The sequence below is a fragment of the Coenobita brevimanus genome, chromosome 38 (assembly GCF_032717465.1).
Source record: "Coenobita brevimanus isolate Jiangsu-jjx chromosome 38, ASM3271746v2, whole genome shotgun sequence".
NCBI lineage: Eukaryota > Metazoa > Arthropoda > Malacostraca > Decapoda > Coenobitidae > Coenobita > Coenobita brevimanus.
Window position 1 is genome coordinate 47,534,343 of NC_136991.1, and position 25,919 is coordinate 47,560,261.

The 25,919-nt window shown below is 44.7% G+C and overlaps 1 protein-coding gene across 1 annotated transcript in view; it reads right to left on the minus strand.

Annotated features, from left to right (window-relative positions):
- Positions 1 to 77: 77 nt before the first annotated feature.
- Positions 78 to 25,919, minus strand: part of LOC145396572 (uncharacterized) — a 64,249-nt gene continuing 38,407 nt past the window's right edge. Inside the window, exons 3-5 of the mRNA XM_080269947.1 lie at positions 11,912 to 12,042; positions 1,508 to 1,626; positions 78 to 205 (exon numbers count right to left, since the gene is read on the minus strand). Coding sequence (XP_080126073.1) covers positions 78 to 205; positions 1,508 to 1,626; positions 11,912 to 12,042 — 378 coding nt within the window. The remainder of the gene's footprint in view (positions 206 to 1,507; positions 1,627 to 11,911; positions 12,043 to 25,919) is intronic.

Below are 25,919 nucleotides of genomic sequence, written 5' to 3' on the forward strand. Positions count from 1 at the left end.
ACAGTGTGATTTTGTCACATCCATGGTGGCGGCATGGAGTTTTCTGAAGGGTTCTGCCATGGTAAACCCTCATTAGGCTATCTGTTGTCCTTTGTAATGGCCATGGTGTCGCTGTACCTGAAGCAGGGGTTACTTAATACAGGGTCCTTGGTCTTGGACCAAATGGGAGAGGAGCTGTGGATGAAATAGAAAACTGTGTTGCTCCCTGCAGGTAGAGGAGGCTCATGAGCTCCCCATAGGTTGGCAGAGCATCACTTTGAGACTCGAAGATATCATGGCACCAGCACATCTTCAAGTGATATTTGTACAGCCACTGCTACGTCATATTCCACTGGCCCTCTGCCAAGCAAAAGGACAAGGAGACCTAATTTACCAAATGCCGAAGACTCAACTCCACAATCCATGCAAGTGAGGCAGGTCTCTGAGTAAAAGTGGAAATCTTGCACACACTAGGAGTGTGCTAGACAATAACTTATGGCTGCCAGACTAGATGTTGGTGCCACACTTACTGTCGGTGCACTGGATTTTCTGAGCCGTAATGGAGGTAGAGGCACCACAACGAGATAAGGGAAGCAGACCCAGTGGGCAGCAACATGAAAATGAAGCTGAATAGAATAACTGAACCAGGCTACTAAAATAATTTTCTCTGGGGGAAGGGACGATAAAAGTGGCGGCTTCAGGTGTGTCTTTGAAGGATGCCAGTTTTACAGGGGTTTTATTATTCTCTAGGAAGTGACCGAACTTCACTTGAAAAGAAAAGCAGAAAACACAGAAGGGTGGGGGGAATATGGGAAAAACTGAGTGTTTTTTATCGCCTTCGTCTATGGGAGGACAATTGTAAAGAACCCCACTAAACAAATGTCATGCAGTGCTCATAGTATGCCGATCCCTACTAATGGGTGCAGAAAATCTTGTGAGAGACCAGCCATAGACCCAAGTTACTGAACCACTGTCACCACTGCCATCATTCCACTACTCCCCTCCTCCCTCCTTGTCAAATTCGTTTCACCGACCCATCCTATGCTCAACCCAGGCCCCTTGTACCCTTTGCACAGGGTGGTAACGAGGCATGAGAGGTCATGAGCAACAGGGAGAGAAACTGATGAGTGAGGGAGAACGAGGAGCAAGCAGGTGGAAAGGTAAACAGAGGTAGGTAGAAAGGCAGGCGTGTGGAGGACCAATGGCAGCTTGGTCAACAAAACAGGCGGTAACAGGATAGTGGTAACTGATACTCCTCCAGTGAGTTGGACTCCAGGTTCCGAGTAGAAACGGCCCACAAACAGCTCTTCCAACTCGCTAGATAACTGACAAGGGGTCCCAGACAACAAACAAAACACCAGTAACCAGTAACACCAGATCCCAGACAGTGTCCCTTGTACATGAAGCCAACACGATTCAAAGGTGCAAAAGCATCTGGTTCAAGGACACTTCCATCCCTCAGAGAAATTTAACAGCAACAACGAACCCCAGTGGCAGGGTTCCAACAAAGCATCGTACTAAAATTTACGGTCAGTGACAGCAAGAGAGGGTGGCACAACACTGGACACGACACCAAGGAATGCGGGAAATGTTGCATGCACTTTGACCCAGAACTTGAGGCCCTTATCTGGGGGTGATGGTGATGAGCTGACCCCACAGGAGGGAACACATCACAAGAGGGAAGTCATCACAAGTTCTCCATTTTCCTCTGCCTTATTTTTTTTTTCTGTGTGTGTGTGTGTGTGTGTGTGTGTGTGTGTGTGTGTGTGTGTGTGTGTGTGTGTATGGAGTACAAAACTGTCGAATTTATTAGTAGTGTCAATTTCCACAGCACTGGGGATTCACTGCATAGACAAACAGTGGGAAGGATATCACTAAAATAAAGACTGACTCCGTAGGCCTCCATTGACACAACATCACCCTGTCTTCACCACCGTCAACAGCAAATTTCGGGGAGGCAAAATATAAAAAAATAAAAAGTAAAAAATAAAAATCTGTTTTTCCAAATCTGGCCACACTCTTCTTTAGCGAATTATTTTTCACACTACTTTCATATGGGAGAATGGAGAATGAGAGACTGACTAGAAGAGTGTATGTGGGAGAGGAGGAGGGGAAGACCGGGGATGAGATGTTGGAATGGAGTGGAGGAATATATAGGAAAGGGGCCTTTGAATTGGAGGGAGGGCAGCCAAATGGTAGACAGGACGACACGGAGGCGATTTGTTTGTGGCCTTTTCCTGCGGGATTAAGGCGTGTGACTGTGGGTGTACCTTCGTATTTTCTAGTGTGTTAGTTTTACCTCTAATATCGAAGTAGTGTGCATCGGGAAATACAAGATCAGTGAAAGTGTATAACCTTTAGAATAAATCACTGAGGAAGGCGAGTTACGAAGGCTCCTGTATCAAAGATGGTTGGGTGTCAGACTTAGAGGGGGAAATTCCAGCAGTATTATCCATTTTCATATTCTGTTTCCCTATTCTTATTCTCTTTTTTCCCGCACTCTAACCCCTCTTTTTTGTTCTTTCTTTCTTTCTTACATTGCCTTTGTTTCCCTCTCTCTCTTTCTTCCTTTTGTTAACTCCTACTTAGCGACTTTCCGTTCTATCATTCCTCCCAGATGAAATTTACGAAAGACCATCCAATTTACACGTAGAATAAAAACCACACTATTGTTGGCAAACGTTGTTGGTTAAAGACAAGGATATCTTTAGAGTTGTAAATACATGGAGGAAATTTCGTAACATCGTGGTGAACGGTGATAGAGTACAAACGTTAATTTCTTTTACCACTAGAAAGGCGCTGGAGAGGGACGCCTTCGTGTGGTGGCACCGATATAACCAGGCGGCTCCACTGCCTGGTTATACAAACGTCCCTCAACTCCTTCCCTGTCCCCCGAAAGGAGGATGGTGGACTGTAGGCGGAGGGTAGTTTGGGCCTGCAGTCAGCTGGGTTCACGTTTCAGATGAACATTAACAAAAATATCTACTACTTCTACTACTACTACTACTACTACTACAACAACTGTTGCTACTACTACTACTACTACTACGTCTTCCTAAAGCTGAATAAATCGTCTAATCGTACAGGCACTTAAAAAAAACGGACATCATCATAGTGAAGGGGTATAAAGTCGCTTGAGTAAGTCTGCCTTCTAATCCCCAGCTAAATACATCCATAGCATAATAATAATAATAATAATAATAATAATAATGGTAATAATAACTGCCATGATGCAATTTTTTTTTTCTTTTTCATCCTTTCCCAAAAAATTTCCCACTTTTTCCTTCCGACATTGGCTGCAGGAACTGGTGAATTGGGGTAGTCTTCATGCTTTCCAATTATTTTAAGATTAATATTTACGGGAAAAATAAATGACCTCTAAATTACGAGTACTAACACTCCTAAAACTGCTTTCCTTTTTCACTTATATATATATTCCTCACTCGTCTGTCTCTCCGATTTCCGTCCTCTCTCCATGTCAGTCTCTCCCACTTTCTCGTCTCTTCCTCTGCCTGTCACATCACCTCTTAGTCTCGTCCCAGCTTCCTCCCATGGGTTCACCTACCTTCTTTGCATCGTCACCTTCTCTACCTTTTTCAGTCTCCCCTCTCCCTGCCTCTCCTTTCTCTCTCCCCTCCTCCTGCCCCTCCTTTCTCTCTCCCCTCCTCCTGCCTCTCCTTTCTCTCCCCTCTCCCTGCCTCTCCTTTCTCTCCCCACTCCTTGACTCTCCCTTTTCTCCCCTTCTCCTGGCCCTCCTTTCTCTCTCCCCTCCTCCTGCCTCTCCTTTCTCTCCCCTCTCCCTGCCTCTCCTTTTACTCCCTTCTCCCTGCCTCTCTATGCTTTCTCCCCTCCTCCTGCGGCTCCTTTCTCTCCTTTCTCTCTGCCTTTCCTTTCTCTCCGCTCTCCCTGCCTCTCCTTCTCTCCTCTCTCCCTGCCTCTTTTCTCTCCCCTCCCCCTGCCTCTTCTTTCTCTCCCCTCTCCCTGCCTCTCCATGCTCTCCCCTCTCCTGCCTCTCCTTTCTCTCCCCTCTCCTGCCTCTCACTCTTTTTTTTTTCCTCATCTCTCTTCATGCAGACCTCCCGCTCCTCTTCTCTCTCTGTCTGCCTCCCTTTCCTCTCTGCTCACCTCCCCCTCCTCTCCTTCATACTTCACCCTCCTCTGTCCCGGCCTTCCTATCTTCCTCCTCGTCAACCTCCTCTTCCCCCCCCCCTCTCTCTCTCTCTCTCTCTCTCTCTCTCTCTCTCTCTCTCTCTCTCTCTCTTCTCTTATCAACCTTCTTCTCCCTCCCAGCTTTTTCCTCCTCCTCCTTGCCTCTCATCTACCTCAGTCTTCTCTCTCCATGCCTCTCCCCCCTTATGGTCCCTTCCTGCAAAAGTCCTTCTCATATTTCACCTCCTCTCTTCCTCCCTCCATTCCTACCTCCCCTCCCTCCTCTCCCAACCTTTCCATCCCTCTCTCTTCTCCTTGTCTCTCTCCTCCTCTTTCCCTCTCCCTTTCTTCCTCTACTCCTTCCTCTCGTTCTTCTTCCTCTACACCTTCCTCTCTTCCGTCCATGCCTGTTTTTCTTCCCTTCCCTACTCCTCTCTCCTCTTTTGTGTTCTTTCTTTTCCTCTCTGCTTCTCCCTTTCATTTCATACCTACTTGTCTCCCCTCCTTGACTTTCATCTTTGGCTCCCTCCTTCTCCTCCCTCCCTCCCTCCCTGCCAGCCTCTCTTTCCTTGTTATCTCCCTGTCTTTCACCCTCTCCTCTCTCCCTGCCCACTTTATTCTCCTCCCTCCTTGTCCATATCTCTCTCCTGCCTTCCTCCCTTCCTTCCTTCCTTCCTTCCTTCCTTCTTCTCCACTTGCATGCCTATATCTTTCAGCCAACCCCCCTTTCCTCTCTCCTTGCTTTCCTCCCTTTGCATTCTCCAAGCCCTCCTCTCTCTCTCCTCTCCCTTTGCTTGCCTCCCTCTCCATTCTCCCTTGCCCTACTCCCTCCCTACCTACCTTTCCTCTCTCCTTGCCTACCTACCTCACTGCATACCATATTCCTTGCCTCCGTCCGTGCCTCCCTTCCTCCCCACGTACCTACCTGCCTCGTTTTGAACTTTACTACCTGTACTTACTTCGCGGCTTACCTTTATTATGCTGCTGAATTTCATCTTGTTCACCTGCCTGCCTAATTATTTACCTGTTCACCTTACCAATTCCCTACCTACCTTCTTGTCAGCCTACCTTCCTGCCTGTCAGTATTCCTACCTATATCTCTTCTGTTTTATCTACCCTCCTTGCTGCCTACCTTTTCCCTTCAATATACCTTTGTGTCTTCCTTCTTTCCTCCTGCCCTTTACTTTCAGTCTACCCTTCTTCCTACCTTCATTCCATCCTATCTACCATCCCTGCTATTTATCCAGCATCCTACCTACTTTTTTCCTTTCTAACCTTCTTCCCTTCTCTCTGCCATTCTTCCTGTCTATCCTGCTTCTTACCTGCCTTTTTCCTATCTAACCTCCTTCCTGTCTTCTTCCTTACCTATAGTGTCTGGCTTCCTTTTTTATCCCTCTCCCTTCCTATCGATCTTCCTGCATGCCTCTCTATCTACCTCCCTTCCTACCTACCTGCCTATCAATTTCCCTTCCTACCTGTCTACTTCCCTTCCTACCTACTTATCAGTTTCCCTTCCTACCTATCTACCTGTCTCCCCTTCCTACCTACATACCTACCTACCTGCCTACCTACCTACCTACCAACCTACCTACCCATCTACTTCCCTTCCTACCTACCTATCACCCCTTCTACCTCCCCTCCTGCTGACATCTCTACATTTCTTACGTTCGCACCTACCTACTCATCTGCTCATCTCACTATTTCTCTGCTTGCTGATCCCACCCCTGCTTCATACCAGGAGTGGTGATTCAGTGGCAAAGGAGTGGACTGCTGTCGTGATCGGTCCCAGCCCAAGCAGGGAAAATTTTGAGGATCTGAATTACATTGTTATTGTTATTGTTGTTGACGATGTTGATGCTGTTGTTGTTGATGTTTTTGGTGTTGATGTTGCTGATGTTGTAGTCGTGGCCCAAGACTCATAATTATGTACGTGACCCCGGTGGAGTGAAGGATGAAGTTGCCCTCCTCCTTCAGTCCACCGTCCTCCTTTCGCGGGATAGGGAAGGAGTTGAAGGACATTTGTATAACCAGGCAGTGGAGCCGGCCGGTAATATCAGTGCCACCACATGAAAGCGTCCCTCTCCAGCACTGTAGTCCTTTTACCTTAACTTGGCCCAGATTTTTGTCCTGTTGCAGCTTATTTTACGTGGCTCAGTGACAGAATAACACACTACTCTGGTTCTATATCCCTTCCATAGCACTTCTTTGTGACTAGCATTAAGTTCTAGTGTTAATCTCTTGTTCAAATAGAGAGAAGACAATTTTAGGCCAAGTTAGAGAATTTAAAAAGGGCTTTCAGCGTGGGAGGGTGACCAGCATTCAGCAAAATCATCCAGTGTTACTATCTATTTATTGCCAGACGCCTTAATCCTGTAAGGGGTGGCCACGAACAAGTCGCCTCCATGTCACCCTGCCCCCCGCCATTTCACCGCCCTGCTCCCAGCTCACACCCCCCACTCTCATATACCCAGAGTATAAATTCATAAGTGTGTCGACAGCACTTAAAGTAGAAAAAAAAATCGTCATCCACATTATCTTCCTAATATGTCAAAAAAAAAAAAAAAAGTGCGAGTACCATGACACCAATTCTGAATCATATACTCCTGCCTTGTGTGGATATAAGAGGGCTTATTATTAGTGCCCTTTTGGTGACATGTGAAGATGTGTAGCGCCTTCTGTTTATGCGGGAAGGACTGTTGAATTTTAGGGCACGGACTGCATAGTTTGTGCCCAGAGTTGTAAAGACATGAAGAAATAATATAAATGCAATCAGTTATTCACAATGTCAGAATTGAGAAAGCGTGAAATGCAGAGTTAGAAAGAGAAATTGAGAGACAGCAAGAAAAACAGCCAGAGAGAGAGAGAGAGAGAGAGAGAGAGAGAGAGAGAGACTGCCTGCCTGCCTGCCTGCCCAGACGGACGTGGTCCCCAGTGCTGAACATTTACATATGAAAGACGTGTTTACTTCAACTCTGCAGGTGGTAGGTGCTGGTGTGGTGTGGTGTGGTGTGGTGTGGTGTGGCGATGGTAGAATGGTGGTGTGGTGTGGTCTGGTGAGGTGGTGGTGTGGTGGTGGTGGTTATGATGGTGTGGTGTAATGCAGTGTTGTGGTGCAGTTTGGTGGTGTGGTGTGGTTATGTTGTTCTGGTAAGGTAGTGTGGTGCTATAGTGTGGTGGTGGCGTGGTGGTGGTAGTGGTAGGTGTGACAAGGGGAAGCTGGTAGTGGTGGGGATTATGTTAAACAGATTAGCAGTAGTGATAGATGATGATGATAATGGTGGTGGTGGTGGTGGTGGTGGTTAAGATGAGCTGGTTATGGTAGGGAGTGTTGGCAGCGGTGGTGGTTGGTGGTGATGATAGTGGTGGTGATGGTAGTGGTGGTAATGTTGATTGTGTTGGTAGTGATGGTGGTGGGTGGTAAGGATAGTTGTGGTGGTGGTAGGTGGTGAGTGGTGGTGATGGTGGTAGTGGTGCGCAATGGTGGTAGCAGCTGTAGGTATTGATAGCCTTGGTAGTGATGGTTATAGCTATGTAAGTGATGAGTAGTAATGATATCAAATACAGATGACAACGGTTCATGGAAATGGTGGTGGTGATGGTAGTGACAATGGTAGTTTGAAGCGGTGGCGGGGTCAGTGGTGGTGGTGGTGGTGGTGATGGTGGTGGTGGTAATAGTGGTGATGATGATGGACGATGTTAGTAGTTGTGATGGACGGTAAATGGTATCGTAAAGTTGTTAGGTGATGGTGGTGATTGCGGTGGTGATGGTGGTGATGTTGGTGGTGGTGGTTGTCGTGGTGGTGGTGGTCGTGGTGATGATGATGGTCGATGTTAGTAGTTGCGATGGACGGTAAATGGTATCGTCAAGTTGTTACAGGTGGCAGTAACTTTAATTAAATCTATAATTAACACCTCCAAGTCTCTCCTTCGTATCATAAAATCAAAAGAAAATAAACACAAAACGAACGTAAGTATAAGGAACAAATCACCCAATAACTTAAACCCAATTAATAATCCTGTAACTTTAAAAATCTCAAGAAAAAATATATTATCTTTAGTAGTAGTAGTAGCAGTAGTATCAATAGTGGTAGTAGTAGTAGTAGTCGTAGTAGCAGCAGTAGTAGTAGTTCAGCAACTGTATCTAACATGTGTACCTGACGCTGATGAAGGAACCCGTAAAAATGCATATATAATGGACACAGCCTTATACTGAATTACATCTGTTTTTTTTTTTTATGTATCTTAATTTAACGACGCCAAAAAAACAACCTTTACTTTTTACATTACCTAAACGGTGAGTGGGTTAGTAGTTGGTGATAACTGGCGGTGGGAGGAGGTGTTAGGTGGTGATAGTGGTGGTAATTGGTGGTGAAGGAGGTGTTAAGTGGTGATAGTGGTGGTAATTGGTGGTGGGAGGAGGTGTTAAGTGGTGATAGTGGTGGTAACTGGCGGTGGGAGGAGGTGTTAAGTGGTGATAGTGGTGGTAACTGGCGGTGGGAGGAGGTGTTAAGTGGTGGTAGTGGTGGTAACTGGCGGTGGAAGGAGGTGTTAAGTGGTGGTAGTGGTGGTAATGGCTGTATTAGGTGGCGTGTGGTGAGGATAGGGTTAATTGTTGACGGTAAAGGGACGTGATGGGGGGAGAGTAGCTCTGTATATGGGTGGTTAATTGGCTGAGTAGGTAGTGACTGGTTGTGGGAGTGGTTATGGTGAGGGTAGTGGTAGGAATTGTGGTAGGAGATGTGGTGGGGGTTGTGGTAGGTGGTTGGTTGTGGGAGTGGTTGTGGTAGGGATTGCGATAGGGACTGTGGTAGGGTTGTGGTGAGGGCTGTGGTAGTTGATGTAGTAGGTGGTAGTAGTTGTGGTAGGATTGTGATGGGGGCTGTGGTAGTTGATGTAGTAGGTGGTAGTAGTTGTGGTAGGATTGTGGTGGGGGCTGTGGTAGTTGATGTAGTAGGTGGTAGTAGTTGTGGTAGGATTGTGGTAGTGATTGTGGTGGTAGTTCGTTTACTGGTAGCTGAAAACATCGTATGCCTAGTAAAGTAGACTATCGCTGCGTTCATCTAATACCAGGTTACCACTGTCTAATTACCAGTTTACGTTACTTATTTCCGTCAGCAGGAAACAATTACCGGATTTACAGGTTACCAGTGGTGGTAGGTGGAGGCGACCATCATCCTCTCACTTGATGTAATGCTGCCTACCTCATCCTTCACCTTTATCATTCTATTATTGTGTCTGCCTTCATCTCTTTCTACCTCTCCCCTTCCTTCCTGTCACTTTTTATTACTCTTCTTTCCACTTCAGGTGGGTCTGCACTGACAAGCCTAATGGTTTCCTGCAACCCAGAAAATCATTTACAACGCTGGGTGGTAACCATATAACCAGATAAGGTGATGTGGAGCATACTATGGTGCCCCTGTTAACTGGGTGGAGAGACACCAATGCGGCGTTCATCCAGAAGCCAAACCTTCACTCTTCTCCGCGTCTCGCCGCGGTGAGGCGCTGTCCACCACGCGGAAACATCGGTTCACTGCGCGGGACGGTTACTTGCCTGTGGTTGATGGGAATGCTCGGCTAGACAGTCTGGGGTTGATCAGCAACAATACCAACAAGTCCCCAGTCACTCCTATAACTTGCGCCACACCCCTTCACATGTCGCTTATGGGCGCTAATACCCACCGATCACAATGAATACATGCTGGAGCTGTTTCATTCAGGATTTGTGGGAAGATATTAGTGAGGGTGTGGCCCATTGGTGATTTTTTTTGGAAGATCAGTTAACCAAACCTAACTTCACCTAACCTAACCTAACCCAGCCTAACCTGACCTAACCTCACCTCACCTCACCTCACTTGACCGAGACCGTCTTTTTCATATCATCCTTGTTTCCCTTAAACGGTTTTATTCATCTCAGGTAAGACTAAGAAAATGAGGTGTTAGATATTGCCTTCATTAACCCCTTCACTCCTATGACCCTTACCTATGCTGAATAACACCGTCTGCTGTTGGCAAGCATAAAATGTATAGAATGACGAAGGAACGAAGGAGTGAAGGAGTGGAGGAGCGAAGGAATAAAGGAGCGAAGAAGTGAAGGAGAGAAGGAGTAAGGGAGTGAAGGAGCGAAGCAGTGAGGGAGTGAAGAGTGAAGGAGCGAAGGAGTAAAGGAGTGAAGGAGAGAAGGAGTGAAAGAGTGAAGAGTATTAGAGTATTCTATTATGACCGATTTTCATATCTTCAGACCGCCCCCTGCTCGAGCCTGGGACCTCTCACTCAAGATGAATAATTTTGTCCATTGTCAGTCAGGAAACGGAAAGCAAAAAGTTAGCCTGAGAGTGGTGGCGGTGACAGGAACGGTGAGGATGTGGAAGGTAGGGGAGTGGGGAGGAGAATGGGGAGGAGCGAAGGTGAACGGAGTAGTAGATGAACGGGGAAGGAAGTAGATGAACGAGGAAGCAAATGAACGGGGCGTAGATGAACAGGGAAGTAGACGAATAAGGAAGTAGACGAACAGGGAGGTAGACGAACGGGGAAGTAGACGAACAGGTAAGTAGACGAACGGGGAAGTAGACGAACAGGGAAGTAATTCATTGTAACAGTCAGTGGAATACAACGTCAGCAGCAGTACTTCTAAAATACACGTAGCATAACTAAATTAATTATTTTCTTTATTTGTAATCACTTAGGTAAGCGGATGTTCGTACCTGGCGCAGTGCCCTATTTTTCTCAGTTAATATTTCACTGCAGGACATGCATAACTTAATCATTTGTACTGTATAATTGTCTAAAAATTTTGGTAATGTGGTACTCCTACGGGAAGCGAAGTCAAACTCACTCACAATCTTAGTCGTAAACATCACCTTGGTTTTCTGATACCACATAATACCTCTTCACTCGAATGACGCCTTTTTTTTTTTTTTCCATTTTATTCCTGCTACCTTCAGATGATGTTGTTCAGCTTTGAGGGGTTTAGATACAGCATTCACTAATCCTTTCGCTGGTAGAGGGCCTTCTTGAAAGCTGAACAAAATCGTCTTGTGTCACGAAGGGTTAAAATGAAAAATGGACTGAAGGAGTTATAAAGGCGTGTGTAAGTTCCCCAATCACTAGATTTAGTCATACCTAATACAAGATCTTATGGGAACTGAAGGTAAGGAATATATGTGATGCTGAAGGATCGTGGCGTGCACATTATATTAGTTGCAGGTGTAATGTGTGGGAGTAGAAGGTAGGTGTCATGATAATCTTTATTGCTCAGTACAGATCAGAGAATGCATCACTTCTCTACCATTAACTATGAATGCTAACCGTGTTTGGAGTAGCATCACTGACAGATAAAGACGACTGTTTATTCTTTTTATTCGACATATATATATATACTTATTTTGTATTTGCCTTGTGAAAAGAAAGCGCAAAAACGATTTGTCTATTAAATGGTATTTGTTTCCATTAAAATGTGTGGCATTTCTGCCATATCCTCCCTTACCAGCTGGATTCTGTAACTCTCTCATTCTCTCCCCCCCCCTCTCCTACTCCCAGCCTCTTTCACCCCCCTCCTACCCTCTGTCTCTCTTTCTGTCTCCCACCCACCCCCACCATAGCCTCCCCTGTCCCTTCTGCTTGCTGCGTTACGAATCTGGTTCACTTGTCGTGGTTCGTGGTTCGCTCCTATGGCCGAGACCTTTACCGCGCTGAGTGAGTCACTCGGGAGTGGAGCCGTGTGGATGGAACTTGAGCCGTCTTCTTCTGCCGTCACTAGGCTTCAAAACCACGCTTCGAAACTTACCATGTGAAGCAGCCTTTAGTGGGAGGCGGGGCGTGCAGCGTGTCTTGTTTGGGGGGCAGTGATGCTTGTGTGTGGTGGTGGGGGTGGACGGATATTGCCAACTGAGATTTTTCATGAAACTCTTTACTACCCTGACAGTAAAGAGACAGTGAGATAGACGCTTTGGTTTTTTTATGATGAACTTTAATTTGCTGGATGATAAATATTAAGAAAACGTGATTTCTTGGGTACTTTCATGGACACTTTTACGAGATGCGATGGTATAAAATCCCATCTATTAACCTGACAGCAGAAATATGTAGTGGTGATAGATACCTTGGCTGTAATGACGTGCAGTTTACGAAAAGATAAATGTTCAGAAAAAGTGATTTCCTGGGTATTCTTTGATAGTTTACTGAGCTGCTTGACAGTAAAGAGGCAAAGAGTGTAGCGAGAGATTTTTTTTTTTTTTCCTGCAACGACGCGTACCTTTGTGGACGATTTGAGCGAAAAACGTGATATTTTGGATTCTCTTTGACACTCCTGCAGGCTGCGGAACTCATATGATTTTATCCGTTATCCTGACAGGTAGAGTCATCGAGTGTAGTGACAGGCGACTCTCTCTTGTGCTCTAATGAACTGTACTTGAAGGTAAGATAAATATTAAAAAAAAAAAAAGAAGTTGATATTCAGAACATTTGATATCGTGGATACTCTTGGATATTTTTGCAAACTGAGACAGAACGATTTCATTTATTATTCTGGCAGTAAAGAGACAACGACTGTAGTGAGAGATACATTGGCTATAATAACCTACATTTTATGGGGAGATAAATGCTCATTTTTTTACGAACTGCGATTATAAATGATTTCATCTGTTATCGTGAAAGCAAAAAGACAGCGAGTGCAATGATAAACAGACACTGCTTTGTTATAGTGAGGTGTTTTAGCGGAAGATAAGTGAAAAGAATAACGTGATTTCTTGGATATTTACCGATACATTTCGTAGACTTCACTTCATCACGATGCCATTTCTTATCCTGACGAAGAGACAACGATTGCAGTTATAGTCACTTTATTTTACCATAAAGAACTGCAGATTAGAGATGGAAAAACGTACAGAAAACATGGATACCTTTGCGCAATGTGATTGTAAACTATTCCATCTGTCATCCTGTTGGCAAAGAGACAACGAGTTCAGTGATAGATAAATCCTTATTATTATTATTATTATTATTATTATTGTGACGTAATTTAGCGAGAGAAGAATGGATAGAAAGCATAGATACTGTAGGGAGCTATGATTATGTATTATTTTATCATGTAATACCCTGCCAATATAGACAAAGAGTGCAGTGATAGAAGCTTTGTTTTGCCTTATGAACGTGTACTTAGAGGAAGAGGAATGTCCAGGAAAAGTGACTGCTTGGAAATTCGTGAAAAACCTGTATTAAGATGACCTCGAGATTTTGTTATTCATCTTTTCATCAGTCTCTTTACCCTGGGATTCCTCGCTGTATATATTTTCAAAGTAAGCAAGGCATTCGTTTTTCGGGAATATTGAAGTTTCGTAGTGTTATATCCTGTTTTTCTGTCTTTTACAATAGTTGGCGTAGGTGTTTGTGTATAGTTGGCGTGGATGTGGGTGTGGACGTGGGCATGGGTTTATGTGTGGGTGTGGGTGTGAATATGTTCGTTGATGTGGGTGTTTGGGTGTGGGTGCTGGTATGGGTATGTGAGTTGTTGGACGAGTACGGATCTGTGTGTGTGTGTGTGTGTGTGTGTGTGTGTGTGTGTGTGCATCTGAGCTTGTGTGTGTCGGTCCAAAGCATTCATTATTGTTACCCACGTAAGCCAATTGTCTCTGAGTGCAGTGAACGAAAACAGACCTAGGGACTTTCAGGTAGATACTTATTAGGCAACAGGATGGTATACCTCCATTATCACTTCAGAAAACCGGTGTTAATAGAGTCAGTTCCAAGTTTCATCATTATTTTTCTCTGCAACTCAAACACATTGCGGATTTAGGTGGAATTTCTTCATAGGTTTTACGTAGCTCGTGAAAACATCAGAGAAAACGGAATTGTGTTAGGGTAGACTCAGCAATTCGGGACAATCTTCCTCTTAGTGTCATGTCTCCATTCTGTGTTCGTAGAGGAAGTCAGTATCCCTTTCCTCTCATATGCCCTTCGTGCTTGGCCTTCAGCGACTACGTTCCCCAGAGTATTAGGTCTGTACTGAATGGTAAATAAAAATCTAAATAAAAAAAATGTGACGTGAATTCAATACTGATTAAGTTGCTTTTGGTGCAGGTGAAAACAGCTAAACACGTGTTTGTGAAAATCACTAAAATACTAAAGTAACTATAAATTCCCGTAGAGCTAGCCACAGAGAGAGAGAGAGAGAGAGAGAGAGAAGGGGGGGGGTATGATGACGGTCGAGTGAAGGCTTCTATCGCAAACATGAAGAAAATGTGAAGGACAGTCTTGCTGAAGGTGTTATTGTGGAGGGGTTTATTAGAGAGGAGGTGAGAGAGATAAATGCTAAAGAGACAAAGACTCTAAGGAGGGACAAAGAAATACTAGTGAGGAACAGAGAGATGTTAGAGAGAGACATAAAGCTGCGATAGAGACAGAGATGGCAGAGAAACACTAGATTCTAAAGAGAGAGATACTATGAACGCAGTACTAGAGAGAAAGAGATGCTAGAGAGAGACAGATGAGACAGACAGAGAATTCTAGAGAGACAAATTGACGGTAGGAGACAGAGACGGTATGGAGAGACGAAAAGGTGATGGAGAGACAAAGAGATGATAGAGAGACAAAGAGATGATGGAGAAGGACCTAATGGGGTATAATTTCAGCGCCATTAACCCCATCCTGCAGAGGCACAGGTGGTGGTGGGTAGTGCAGGGGTAATAGCCTGGAAATAGGTACACACACACACACACACACACACACACACACACACACACACACACACACACACACACACACACACACACACACACACACACACACACACACACACACACCGGGCCTTTGCAAACACCTGCCCTCCACACCGGTCTGTAAGCAGGTGGGGAATATTCATGAAGATTAATCACAGACTTCATGATTGCTAAAGCCACTCAGGTAACTATCCACCTCATACACTCGCTTCTACACACCTGCCTCTACACACCTGCTTCATACATCTGCATCTTCTCTTCCCCACACGTGCCTTCCTAGTGGCAGTTAATGGAAAATATGCATGAAGATTTATGACTTAGTTTCCCACCTCCCGTCCTGCAATAACTCCAGCGTCTTCTCTACACACCTGCTAAGCCCATTAACTACTGCACACCTGCCTTTATGTATCTGTCTCATACATCAACTCTTGCCCTGTCACTTTACGTACGTGCTTCACACACCTGTCTCACTGATGTGCCTCAAAAGCTTGCCTCACACACCTGCCTCATGCACCTGTCTCACACACCTGCCCCATGCACCTGTCTCACACACCTGCCTCATGCACCTGTCTCATACATCTGCCCCATGCACCTGTCTCACACACCTGCCCCATGCACCTGTGTCATGCCTACCTCAAGCGCGCACGCACGCACACACACACACACACACACACACACACACACACACACACACACACACACACACACACACACACACACACACACACACACACACACACACACACACACACACACACACACACCTCGCCATGATTTGGGTAGGCAGCGCAATGAATACTAACGCAGTGTCCTCTCAGTAAAGCAATTTGACGCGAAACTGCAACATTAGGGAGTCTGGAGTGGGTGCGGATGGGTGGGTGTGGGTAAGTGTAAGTGGGTGTGAGTAGGTGTGGATGGGTTTATGAAAGAGTGGGTGGGTGTGGGTAGGTGTAGGTGGGTGTGGGTAAGTGTAAGTGGGTGTGAGTAGGTGTGGATGGGTTTATAAAAGAGTGGGTGGGTGTGGGTAGGTGTAGGTGGGTGTGGGTAAGTGTAAGTGGGTGTGAGTAGGTGTGGATGGGTTTATAAAAGAGTGGGTGGGTGTGGGTAGGTGTAGGTGGGTGTGGGTAAGTGTAAGTGGGTGTGAGTAGGTGTGGATGGGTTTATAAAAGAGTGGGTGGGTGTGGGTAGGTGTAGGTGGGTGTGGGTAAGTGTAAGTGGGTGTGAGTAGGTGTGGATGGGTTTATAAAAGAGTGGGTGGGTGTGGGTAGGTGTAGGTGGGTGTGGGTAAGTGTAAGTGGGTGTGAGTAGGTGTGGATGGGTTTATAAAAGAGTGGGTGGGTGTGGGTAGGTGTAGGTGGGTGTGGGTGGAAGTGAGTGGGTGTGGATATAGTTAGGTTGGATTATGTAAGAATGAGTGTGTTGGTGTGGGTAGGTGCGGGTGTGTGTGGGTGGGTATGGGTGTGTTGGTGTGGGTAGGTGCGGGTGTGTGTGGGTGGGTATGGGTGTGTTGGTGTGGGTAGGTGCGGGTGTGTGTGGGTGGGTATGGGTGTGTTGGTGTGGGTAGGTGCGGGTGTGTGTGAGTGGGTATGGGTGTGTTGGTGTGGGTAGCTGTGGGTGGATTTATATATGAGATGGTGGGTGTGGATGGCTGTAGGTAGGTTTATTTGAGTGGGTGGGTTGGTGTGGGTAGGTTTGGGTGAGTTTATATATGAGTAGATAAGTATATGTGGGTTGAAATAGGGTGGATATGAGCAGTAGTATGGGGGTGAAGGTGGAGATGGGTAGATATACTGTAGGTGGAGGTGGGTGGGAGTGGGTAGAAGTAGGTGTGGTAGGTGGGAGTGGGTAGATGGAGGTGGGATAAGTGGGAGTAGATTTAGGTGGGGGTGGGTGGGATTTGAAAGTTGTAGGTGGGAATGGGTGGGAGGGAGTAGATGAAAGTGGAACTGAGCGGGTGGGTAGATTAAGGCGGGGTAGGTGGGAGTGGGTAGATATAGGTGGGGTGGGAGGGAGAGGACGAAGTGGGTAAGAGTATAGGAGGGGGTAAGGGTGGGTGAAAGTTAGGAATGGGTGGGGGTAAGTGAAAGTGGGTGGGTGAAGGTGTATTTGGGTGTAGGTAGGTGTGAGTATGTGGGTGTGGGTGGGTGCAGGTGGGTGTAAATAGGAGTAGGTGAGGGTGGGTAGGAATCTGTGCAAGCAAGTGGATAATAGGGCCATATATGAGAATTGTGTGGGTGGGTGGAGTGGTATAGGTGGTGTGAGGAGGAGCTAGTGGGTGGAGGTGGGTGGTGTAGGGTGGAATGAGATACTTTAAGGTGGTATGAGATGGGAGTATGAGTGTATGTGGGATTAGGTGGGAGAAGTGGGAGTGAGACTAGGAAAGTTAGGAATAGGGAGCATTGTTTTGAGCAACTCTCTCTCTCTCTCTCTCTCTCTCTCTCTCTCTCTCTCTCTCTCTCTCTCTCTCTCGTACTTGAACGTACTGTAGACTTTATTTCAAGACAATGGTGAGAGGAGGAGGAGGGGGAGGAGGAGGAGGAGGAGGAGGAGGAGGTGGAGGAAGGAGAAAAAATAAAAAGGGAAGAAGTTGCTTTAAAGAAAGAAGCATTATTGAAAAGCTGTGGAAAGAAGAGAGAGAGAGAGAGAGAGAGAGAGAGAGAGAGAGAAAATATAAGAAATAATACAGAAAACTATTAGGATTCGAAGGGAATATGAGAGAGAGAAATTTACTCGAGAAAATCCATCCATCCATAGACAATACTGGACCGTCCTAACCCACTAAACCACCAGGCGTCAAGAATTGCTAATATTTTTATCTAACGTAATCACTGGCTTATTACGTAATTAAGAAATCGTTTGTCTCGTCATTCTTAGACATTATTAGACTACTGCATCGAGTGAGTGGATGGTGTTCGTTCCCGTGTACTATAGATGAGGGAAAATAATAAGGAAAAATAAAGACAGGAGGAGGAAGTAGAAAAAGGAGATGGAAAAGATGAAGAAGAGTAGCTAAGAGGGAGGAGGGAAGAGAAGAAATTCAATTACTGAAGTGTTCGAGAGAGAGAGAGAGAGAGAGAGAGAGAGAGAGAGAGAGAGAGAGAGAGAGAGAGAGAGAGAGAGAGAGAGAGAGAGAGAGAGAACCATGAAAAGTGAGAGCAAATGCAGAAAAAAGGAAAACTAAAGACATGTCAAAAAAAAAAATGAAACAGGAGGCAGATTATAATGTTCAAAGTTTAAAAAGAACAGAAAAACAAAAAAACAAAAAGACGGAAATTTGTGGGAAAAAATAAAAATTAATTATATGCGTAAATGATGAACGTGTGGCGTATCGTGCTCTGAGTTTAGACCAAAAATAATGAATAATATGAAAGGAGAGCGATTGAGGAGATAAAAGAAGTGGGGCTGAGAGAGAGAGAGAGAGAGAGAGAGAGAGAGAGAGAGAGAGAGAGAGGGCAGATATTCCAAGAAGACCAATGGAAGAGAGAAAAGAGGAAGGGAGAAGTGTAAGTAGATTGTAAAGAGGGAAAGGGAGGATAGGATAGGATAGGAGAGGAGAGGTAAAGAGGAAGTAAAGGAAAGCAGAGAAGATTGTTGAGAAGAGAGGATCCCAGTTAGACAAGGCAGAGAAGAGGAGAGGAGTGGAGAGGAGTTAACACTATGGAGAAAGGAGGAAAGGAGAGAAAAGAAGTTTGTGGAGAAGAGAAGGACAGAGAAGCTTGTAGAGAAGAGGAAAGAGAGGGAGACATTCAGAGAGGAGAAGAGAGAAGTGAGGAAAACGATGTGTAGAGAAGACAGGAAAGTAGCCGTGGAGGAAGAGGAGGGAAGAGGAGAGGGGGGAAGAGAATGGTTGTAGAGAAGAGAGGAGAGGAAAGGAGTACTGGAGGGAGAGGAGGAGAGGAGAAGAAGAGGAGAGAAAGTCGAGTCGAGAAGAGGGCGGGCTATATTGAGAGGACGGGGGGGGGGGTATCACAAGGGTCCTCGAGTCTCGTGTGGGAAGACAGGGCCGAGAAGAGACCGTGATCAGGCCGAGATAGAAGACCACCCCACACAATAGCCTGGGCAGAACGAAGAGATTTCTAAATGTCTCGTCAGATAGGTGTAGTTTGAGTGTATGTGAGAGGGGGTGTAATGAGGCTATGGCACGTGTAGATAGATAAAAAGAGAGAGACAGGCTGTAAATAGATGGAACAGCAAGATTTAAGATAGATGCACAGATAGATATATCGATTAATACAACTTTTCGTCAGATAGATGCCTTTCAGATGTTTGTTGACACAGTTGTATTGGGAATATTTGTGTCGATAGATAAAATAGAGGTAACATAGATACATAAATAGATATATAAATTAATAAGTATTTCTCGAAGAAGGGTTGAATCGCGAATATTGGGAATGTCGATAGATAAAGTGACAGAGATTATAGATAGATGGATAGATAGATATATAATAGCAACGTCAATCAAATGTGTCTCGGATTTTTATTACGAGAGTTGTATCTGGAATATTGCATAGGTCGATAGATATAATGATAGATGATAGATAGAAGCAAAAATGAATATGTAAAGTTAATATACACATCATTTATCTTTCTAAAGGTGTTTATAGAATGGATTTTTTTTTTTTTTTTTTTCCTTCCTCTTTTTATCTTGTAAGAGAGAGAGAGAGAGAGAGAGAGAGAGAGAGAGAGAGAGAGAAAACAAGCACAACAAGGAACGTCAAGTATTGGAAATCTATCGTTCCCCTCCCTCTCCCCTCCCCTCTCACCCCTCCCTTCCCCTCTCCCCTCCCCTCTCCTCCCCCGATAACAAAAGTTCACAGCATAACAGTGTCTTCCCCTCCCTTGTAGTGTTATGTTCATTGTTATTCTCTCTCTAAGTGTTATGCTGATTGTTATCCTTTGTTTATTAGTGCTGTGCTTGTTCTTGTCTGTCTGTTCCTGTTCTGTTCTTAGATGCTTTTTATTAGCTATTATTTTCATTTTATTTTCGTTTATAATGTTCTTCGTTTGTCTATTTATTAGTTTTATTGTCATCCTCTGTTCTTCGTTCTTCCTTTTCGTGTGTTAACTTTTATTCGCTGTTATATAGGGCTGTGTTAATTTTTGTTCCCTCGTTAGTGTTATGTCTTGTTTTTTTTTACTATTTATTGCCTTTATTTTCATCCCTGTTATTTTGTCTCTTCTTATTCTCTTTCGCTTAGTATTTTCTCTGTTGACTGTTTTTACTTCCACCAAGGAGGTTATGTCTCCAAGCAATTTAACAGAAAAAAAAAAAAGTCAATATTAGAGCGAAAAACATGAGAAACTATACGATTTCTGATGATAAATAACTGTAATGGAGGCTACCTTAATTTGTCCCAGATATTCGTCATTTTTCAACTTATTTCACGTAGTTCAGTGCCAGGAAAAGACAAGGCTACAGCTCTACATCCTTCCCATAGCGCTTCCTCGTGACTAGCACCATATTCCTGTGTTAATATTTCGCTGCTACTCAACATTAAAGGTGGAAAGATGGCAATTCTAGGTCAAGGTAGGGACGGCAGTAAAGTTTTTCCTGCAGGTTGGTCAGCATCCTTTGGTGTCGTCTTTCCTTTTGCCTGACGCCCCATCCTGTAAGGGGCGATTTTAAAAGGGGGACCTAAATAAAGTCCTGTTCCTACTCAGTTAATATAATAGGTCTGCTTTCATCTGACGGGACAGGGCCACTCACACTTTGAACCTTGAGCCGTGGTTGCATGAACTTCGGTAAGCCGTATATATGAGGTAGGAATGAGTCTCCTTGATTGCTAGTCAAATCAACACTGCAGTCTGACTACACGTGGCCATCAATTCAGCTGACAGGAGTTACGGATCTTTGCCAAGTGAGGATAAATTGACAACACCGTTCCTCCCCAACCCCCCAGTCTTCTATATTTCCTCCCCAACCCTCCAGTCTTCTATATTTCCTCCCCCACCTCAACTCCCTCCTCCCCCCAATTAACACCCTCTCTCTCTATTGCTTTCTTGGTCTAGCTCGTCTTCTGCTGCCTTTTCACACACACACACACACACACACACACACACACACACACACACACACACACACACACACACACTCCTCTCTCTCTCTCTCTCTCTCTCTCTCTCTCTCTCTCTCTCTCTCTCTCTCTCTCTCTCTCTCTCTCCTCTCGTGATGTGAGTACCTTCATAAACGGCCTAACCATATGCAGTCAGGTTGTGGACTACTGTTTAGAGATTAATTTGCATATTCATGTTAGTAGGGAGAAAGGGGAGAGAGAGAGAGAGAGAGAGAGAGAGAGAGAGAGAACTGAATGGAAAAGAGATAAGAATAAATGTGTGTGTGTGTGTGTGTGTGTGTGTGTGTGTGTGTGTGTGTGTGTGTGTGTGTGTGTGTGTGTGTGTGTGTGTGTGTGACAGACAGATAGACAGAGAGACAGAGAAACAGTATGCATTAATGAAGGAGGGAAGAAAGAAGTCAGAGAAAAAAAAGGAAATATAATAAATTTTGAGAGGTAAGGAAAACTACTGGAAAAATAAGAGAAAAATAAAAAGAAAAAAGGGACATGAAATAAAAAATAGAGAAAGGAACAAGAGAAGGAAGAGAATGAGAAAGAGAGAAAAGATGGAGATCGTAATAGGGTGGAGGAGAGAAGAGAAGAATAAAAGAGAGTGGAGTTATTGGAAGCAGTCGTGAATTAGGAACTGGAGAGAGAGAGAGAGAGAGAGAGAGAGAGAGAGAGAGAGAGAGACAGAATGGGAGATTACTTGATTCTGTGAAATTGTGTGACTCCTTGAGGTTAAGCGAATTGTTGTGTGTGTGTGTGTGTGTGTGTGTGTGTGTGTGTGTGTGTGTGTGTGTGTGTGTGTGTGTGTGTGTGTGTGTGTGTGTGTGTGTGTGTGTGTGTGTGTGTGTGTGTGTGTGTGTGTGTGTGAGAGAGAGAGAGAGAGAGAGAGAGAGAGAGAGAGAGAGAGAGGACGTAGGTGAACTTAATGGTCTCAATTAATGTGGGTGGATTTGGCTGGCGTGGCCCTGTTGTCATTATACTCTGGTTAGGTGGTGAGATGTGGTGGTGATGGCGGTGGAGAGGTGTGGTGGTGGTGAAGTGTGATGGTGGTAGTTGTGGTGGTGGTGGTGGTGGAGGGTAGTCATGGTGATAATTGTGGTAGTGGAGAGGTTTGGTGGTGGTTTTGACTTTTTCTTTCTCTTATGCGTCCCGTAGTGGTCATATGCTTAACATCTCATTCCATAAAATTAACAGTCAGTCGCCTTTCTACATACCATACACCTTCTCATGTCACCACTTCGGCGCTAACACCCACCGTCCTTAAGGAATACATGCTAGGGCTGTCTCATATAGAATTGGTGTATTTGTATTAGCGAATTGTTTCTACGACCTTTCGGTGGATGTGAAAGTAAGATAAATTTTGGTGTAAAGAAATAAAAATCCTAAATTATTCCGTGCCTCAACCGGGAATCGAACTCGCACCCATTAGGACAGCAGACCACCTCTCTAGCGATTGGCCCACACCGAGTGACTTAATGGTGGTGATGGCAGTGGTGGTGAAGTGGTGTGTGGTGATTCTGATAGCGGTGGAGAGGTGAAAATTAGGTAAACATAAGAGATGGTGAGGTATTTGGTTGAATTTCTTGAAGATTGTAAAGACGTGTAAAGAGAAATATTGATGGTGACAGGTGGTGGTGTTGGTGGTAGGAGAACTGTGTGGTTGTGGGGAGATGATTGGTATGGAAAGTGTGGTGATGTGGTGATGGTCTTGGTGAACTGTGGTGGTGTGGTGTGGTGATTTGTGGTGACGTGGTGGTGTGTGGTGGTGATGTGGTGATGATTGTGGTGAGAGAGAGAGAGAGACAGACAGACAGACAGACAGAGACAGAGATGATAAGAAAGGATAAAAAATGCATATAAAACCAGAGAAGTAACACTAGCGAGAACATGCGTGACATTATCCCAAGTTTCTTTCTTATATATGAGCACTGTGCCTGGATTTCCTTGCATTTGTAACTCATATAACAGGAATCACACACAAAGCGGGCTCCAGGTACAGTTGAAGCCAAAAGTCCTGTCGTCTCTCCTGCGTCTCTTTCCATGAACTTATAAAAATTAGCCAGGTAAGTCCGCAGCAACTGGCAGTGATGAATTTATTTACCTACGGATCACTGGTAGACAGCTGTGGTTTTGTGGATATAATTTTTTTAGTGTAATAAGAGAAAAGCAGGAGAGGAGACACGAGTTTTGGTGCTGACTGTACGTGGGGAGAGAACTCGCTCCGCACCGATGTCGTGTTTAAGGCTGAATGTAACACGTGCCTTTACTGGGAGGAGGAGATCGGGGAGGAGACGTAGGGGTGCGATGGAGATGTATATGAGAGAGTGGGGCGTGAACTGGAGAGAGGGCAAGCTGATGGCGAAGGGACAGGGAGGCATGGAGGCGGTTTATTTGTGGCCACTTTTACGGGATTAAGGCGTTTGGTTATAGAAGGTACATAATTTTGGCAGCTGGTGATTCTACATTTATATTCTGGTTGTTACGCACCTGTCTTGGCTCACCTGGAAGTCTCTACTATAATATAAAAGACCTAAATCGGAAGTCTCAGAAGCGAGTCTTAGGATACGAGGCTTAGGTATGGTCAATCAACAAAATATCAGTAAAGTTTGTGATGTTTAAAGGTGATTATTTTATTACTATCTGAATACGCTTAGGATAACAGTACTGATCTAGAATTGCCAAACTAGCGAAATATATTCAGTCCTAAAGAAGCCAAAAGTTTAATTACATGAAGCAGAAGCAGAATAAAGAATGAAAGACAGAAAGAGGGTGTATGTAGGTGTAGTGGACGGAGGGAGAGGACGGGGAGACCGAGGATGAGGTGGAGGGATGGAGTCGAGAGGTACCTGTATATGAGGGAAGGGGGAGTGAGTTGGGCAGTCATATGTTGGGTGACAGAGCGACTTGGAGGCGTTTTGTCTGCGGCCACCTTTGCGGGATTAGGGCGTCGGGCTATAGATAGATAGGTAGACAGAAACATTAAGGATTTTGAGGTGGCCATCGTCTGTCGTATCATTTTCTTCGCACATACTATACATCGATATTTCTTTCATCGACTGTACACATGCATAGTAATTTTCAGGCAAGCCGGACGTGAAGAAAGTAAGTGAAATCAAGGCAAAGGGTGTTGGTAGGAAAACAGAGAACAGCAAGAAGAAGCAGAACACAAGCAGAGCATCTTGCGTCCGGGAAATGTAATAAGAGTTGAGGATGTGTGTGTGTGTGTGTGTGTGTGTGTGTGTGTGTGTGTGTGTGTGTGTTCTTGTATGTTTGTACGTGTGCTTGTGTATGCTTTGTGTGTGTGTGTGTGTGTGTGTGTGTGTGTGTGTGTGTGTGTGTGTGTGTGCCTGCGTTCCTGTGTGAGCGAGGCAGGCAGACATACAGACGGACGTAATTATGATGATGGATAAGATTAGATAAAGGGAACACGTTAACATAATTTTTGTTATCTAAAATTGCCATCAAACTCCCCCAAAAATACATTAATTTTGTGTTCATCTGATGCTCGAAATTTTACATGTGGAAAAAAAAAAAAATCAAAATTATATACATACTCGAAAAATCTTACTTGAAAAACTTAGTAATTATTGATAAGGTATGGAAAAAGAAGGGGGTATGAAGGTATAGTCTCTCTCTCTCTCTCTCTCTCTCTCTCTCTCTCTCTCTCTCTCTCTCTCTCTCTCTCTCTCTCTTTCTCTCTCTTTCCATATCGCTGGTTTTATGCGAAATTCATGAAATATTATGATTTTTTTTTTAGTTTTCATTTTTTTTCTGACTTCTTGTGTAAATGGAGCGACTGTGTGTTTGCTGGTGTGTGTGTGAGTAGATAGAGAGATAGATAGATGGATAGATAGATGGATGAGTGGATGTAAAAACGGGTGGATGTGTAGGTGGATGGATGGGTGGAAAAATGAGTGGATATGTTGAATGGATGGATGGATAGGTGCGTAGATAAATAGATATATGGACAGATAGATAAACAGATAGATAAATTTAAATGATAGATGAATCGACAGAGGGATAGATAGATAGATAGATAGATAGATAGACAGATAGATGGATACATAGACTGATAGACAGGCAGGTTGGTAGTTAGATGTGAAGGGAGGTATATTGATAGACAGATGGAGATAAATCAATAGATAGATAGACAGATACATATATATTGATAGATAGATAGATTGGCAGAGAGAGAGAGAGAGAGAGAGAGAGAGAGGGAATAACCATTGGGGGAGACATCCGTATGTTATGAAGGTGCTATCGAGGGTCAGGATGGATATGTTATGACTCTCTCTCTCTCTCTCTCTCTCTCTCTCTCTCTCTCTCTCTCTCTCTCTCTCCTTACCTCTACTTCTCCCTCCTTCTACCCCTCTCCCTTTCTCTACCCCTCTCCATTTTTACCTACCTACTCCCTCACTTTCTCTCCATCTCTTCTTCCCCTTTTTCCTCCCTTCCTCTTCTCCTACCTCTCTCCCTCGCTCATTTTCTCCCGCCTATCCTCCCCTTTCTTTCCTCCCCTCTTTCTACCTATCTCCCTCCATCACTTTTTCCTGTCTCTTCCTCCCCTTCTTTTCTTTCCTTCTCTCTTCCTCCCTCCCTCCCTTATTTTCTCTCCGTCTTCCCCCTCTCCCTTCCTTCCTTCTTTCCTCCCCTTCTCCTTTCCTCCGTCTCTCCCTCCCTCCCAGAATTACTGTCCCGCGGAACTGGGCAATTTTTTTCTACAACACTGTTATTATCAGAGAGAGAGAGAGAGAGAGAGAGAGAGAGAGAGAGAAATGGTGGGAAAAGGGAGAGAGAAAAAGAAAGGAGGAAGGAATAATGAGGAAAGAGAAAAGTGGAGAAGTGGAAATAAATGGGAAGGAAGATTACTAGTAACAAAGAAGAGAGAGAGAGAGAGAGAGAGAGAGAGAGAGAGAGAGAGAGAAGGAAAGAGTAATAGAGGGAGGGAGTGAAACAAATGATAACTTAGGGAGGGATAGGGAGGAGGAAATGTAAACATATTGCGAAATTTTTCTAG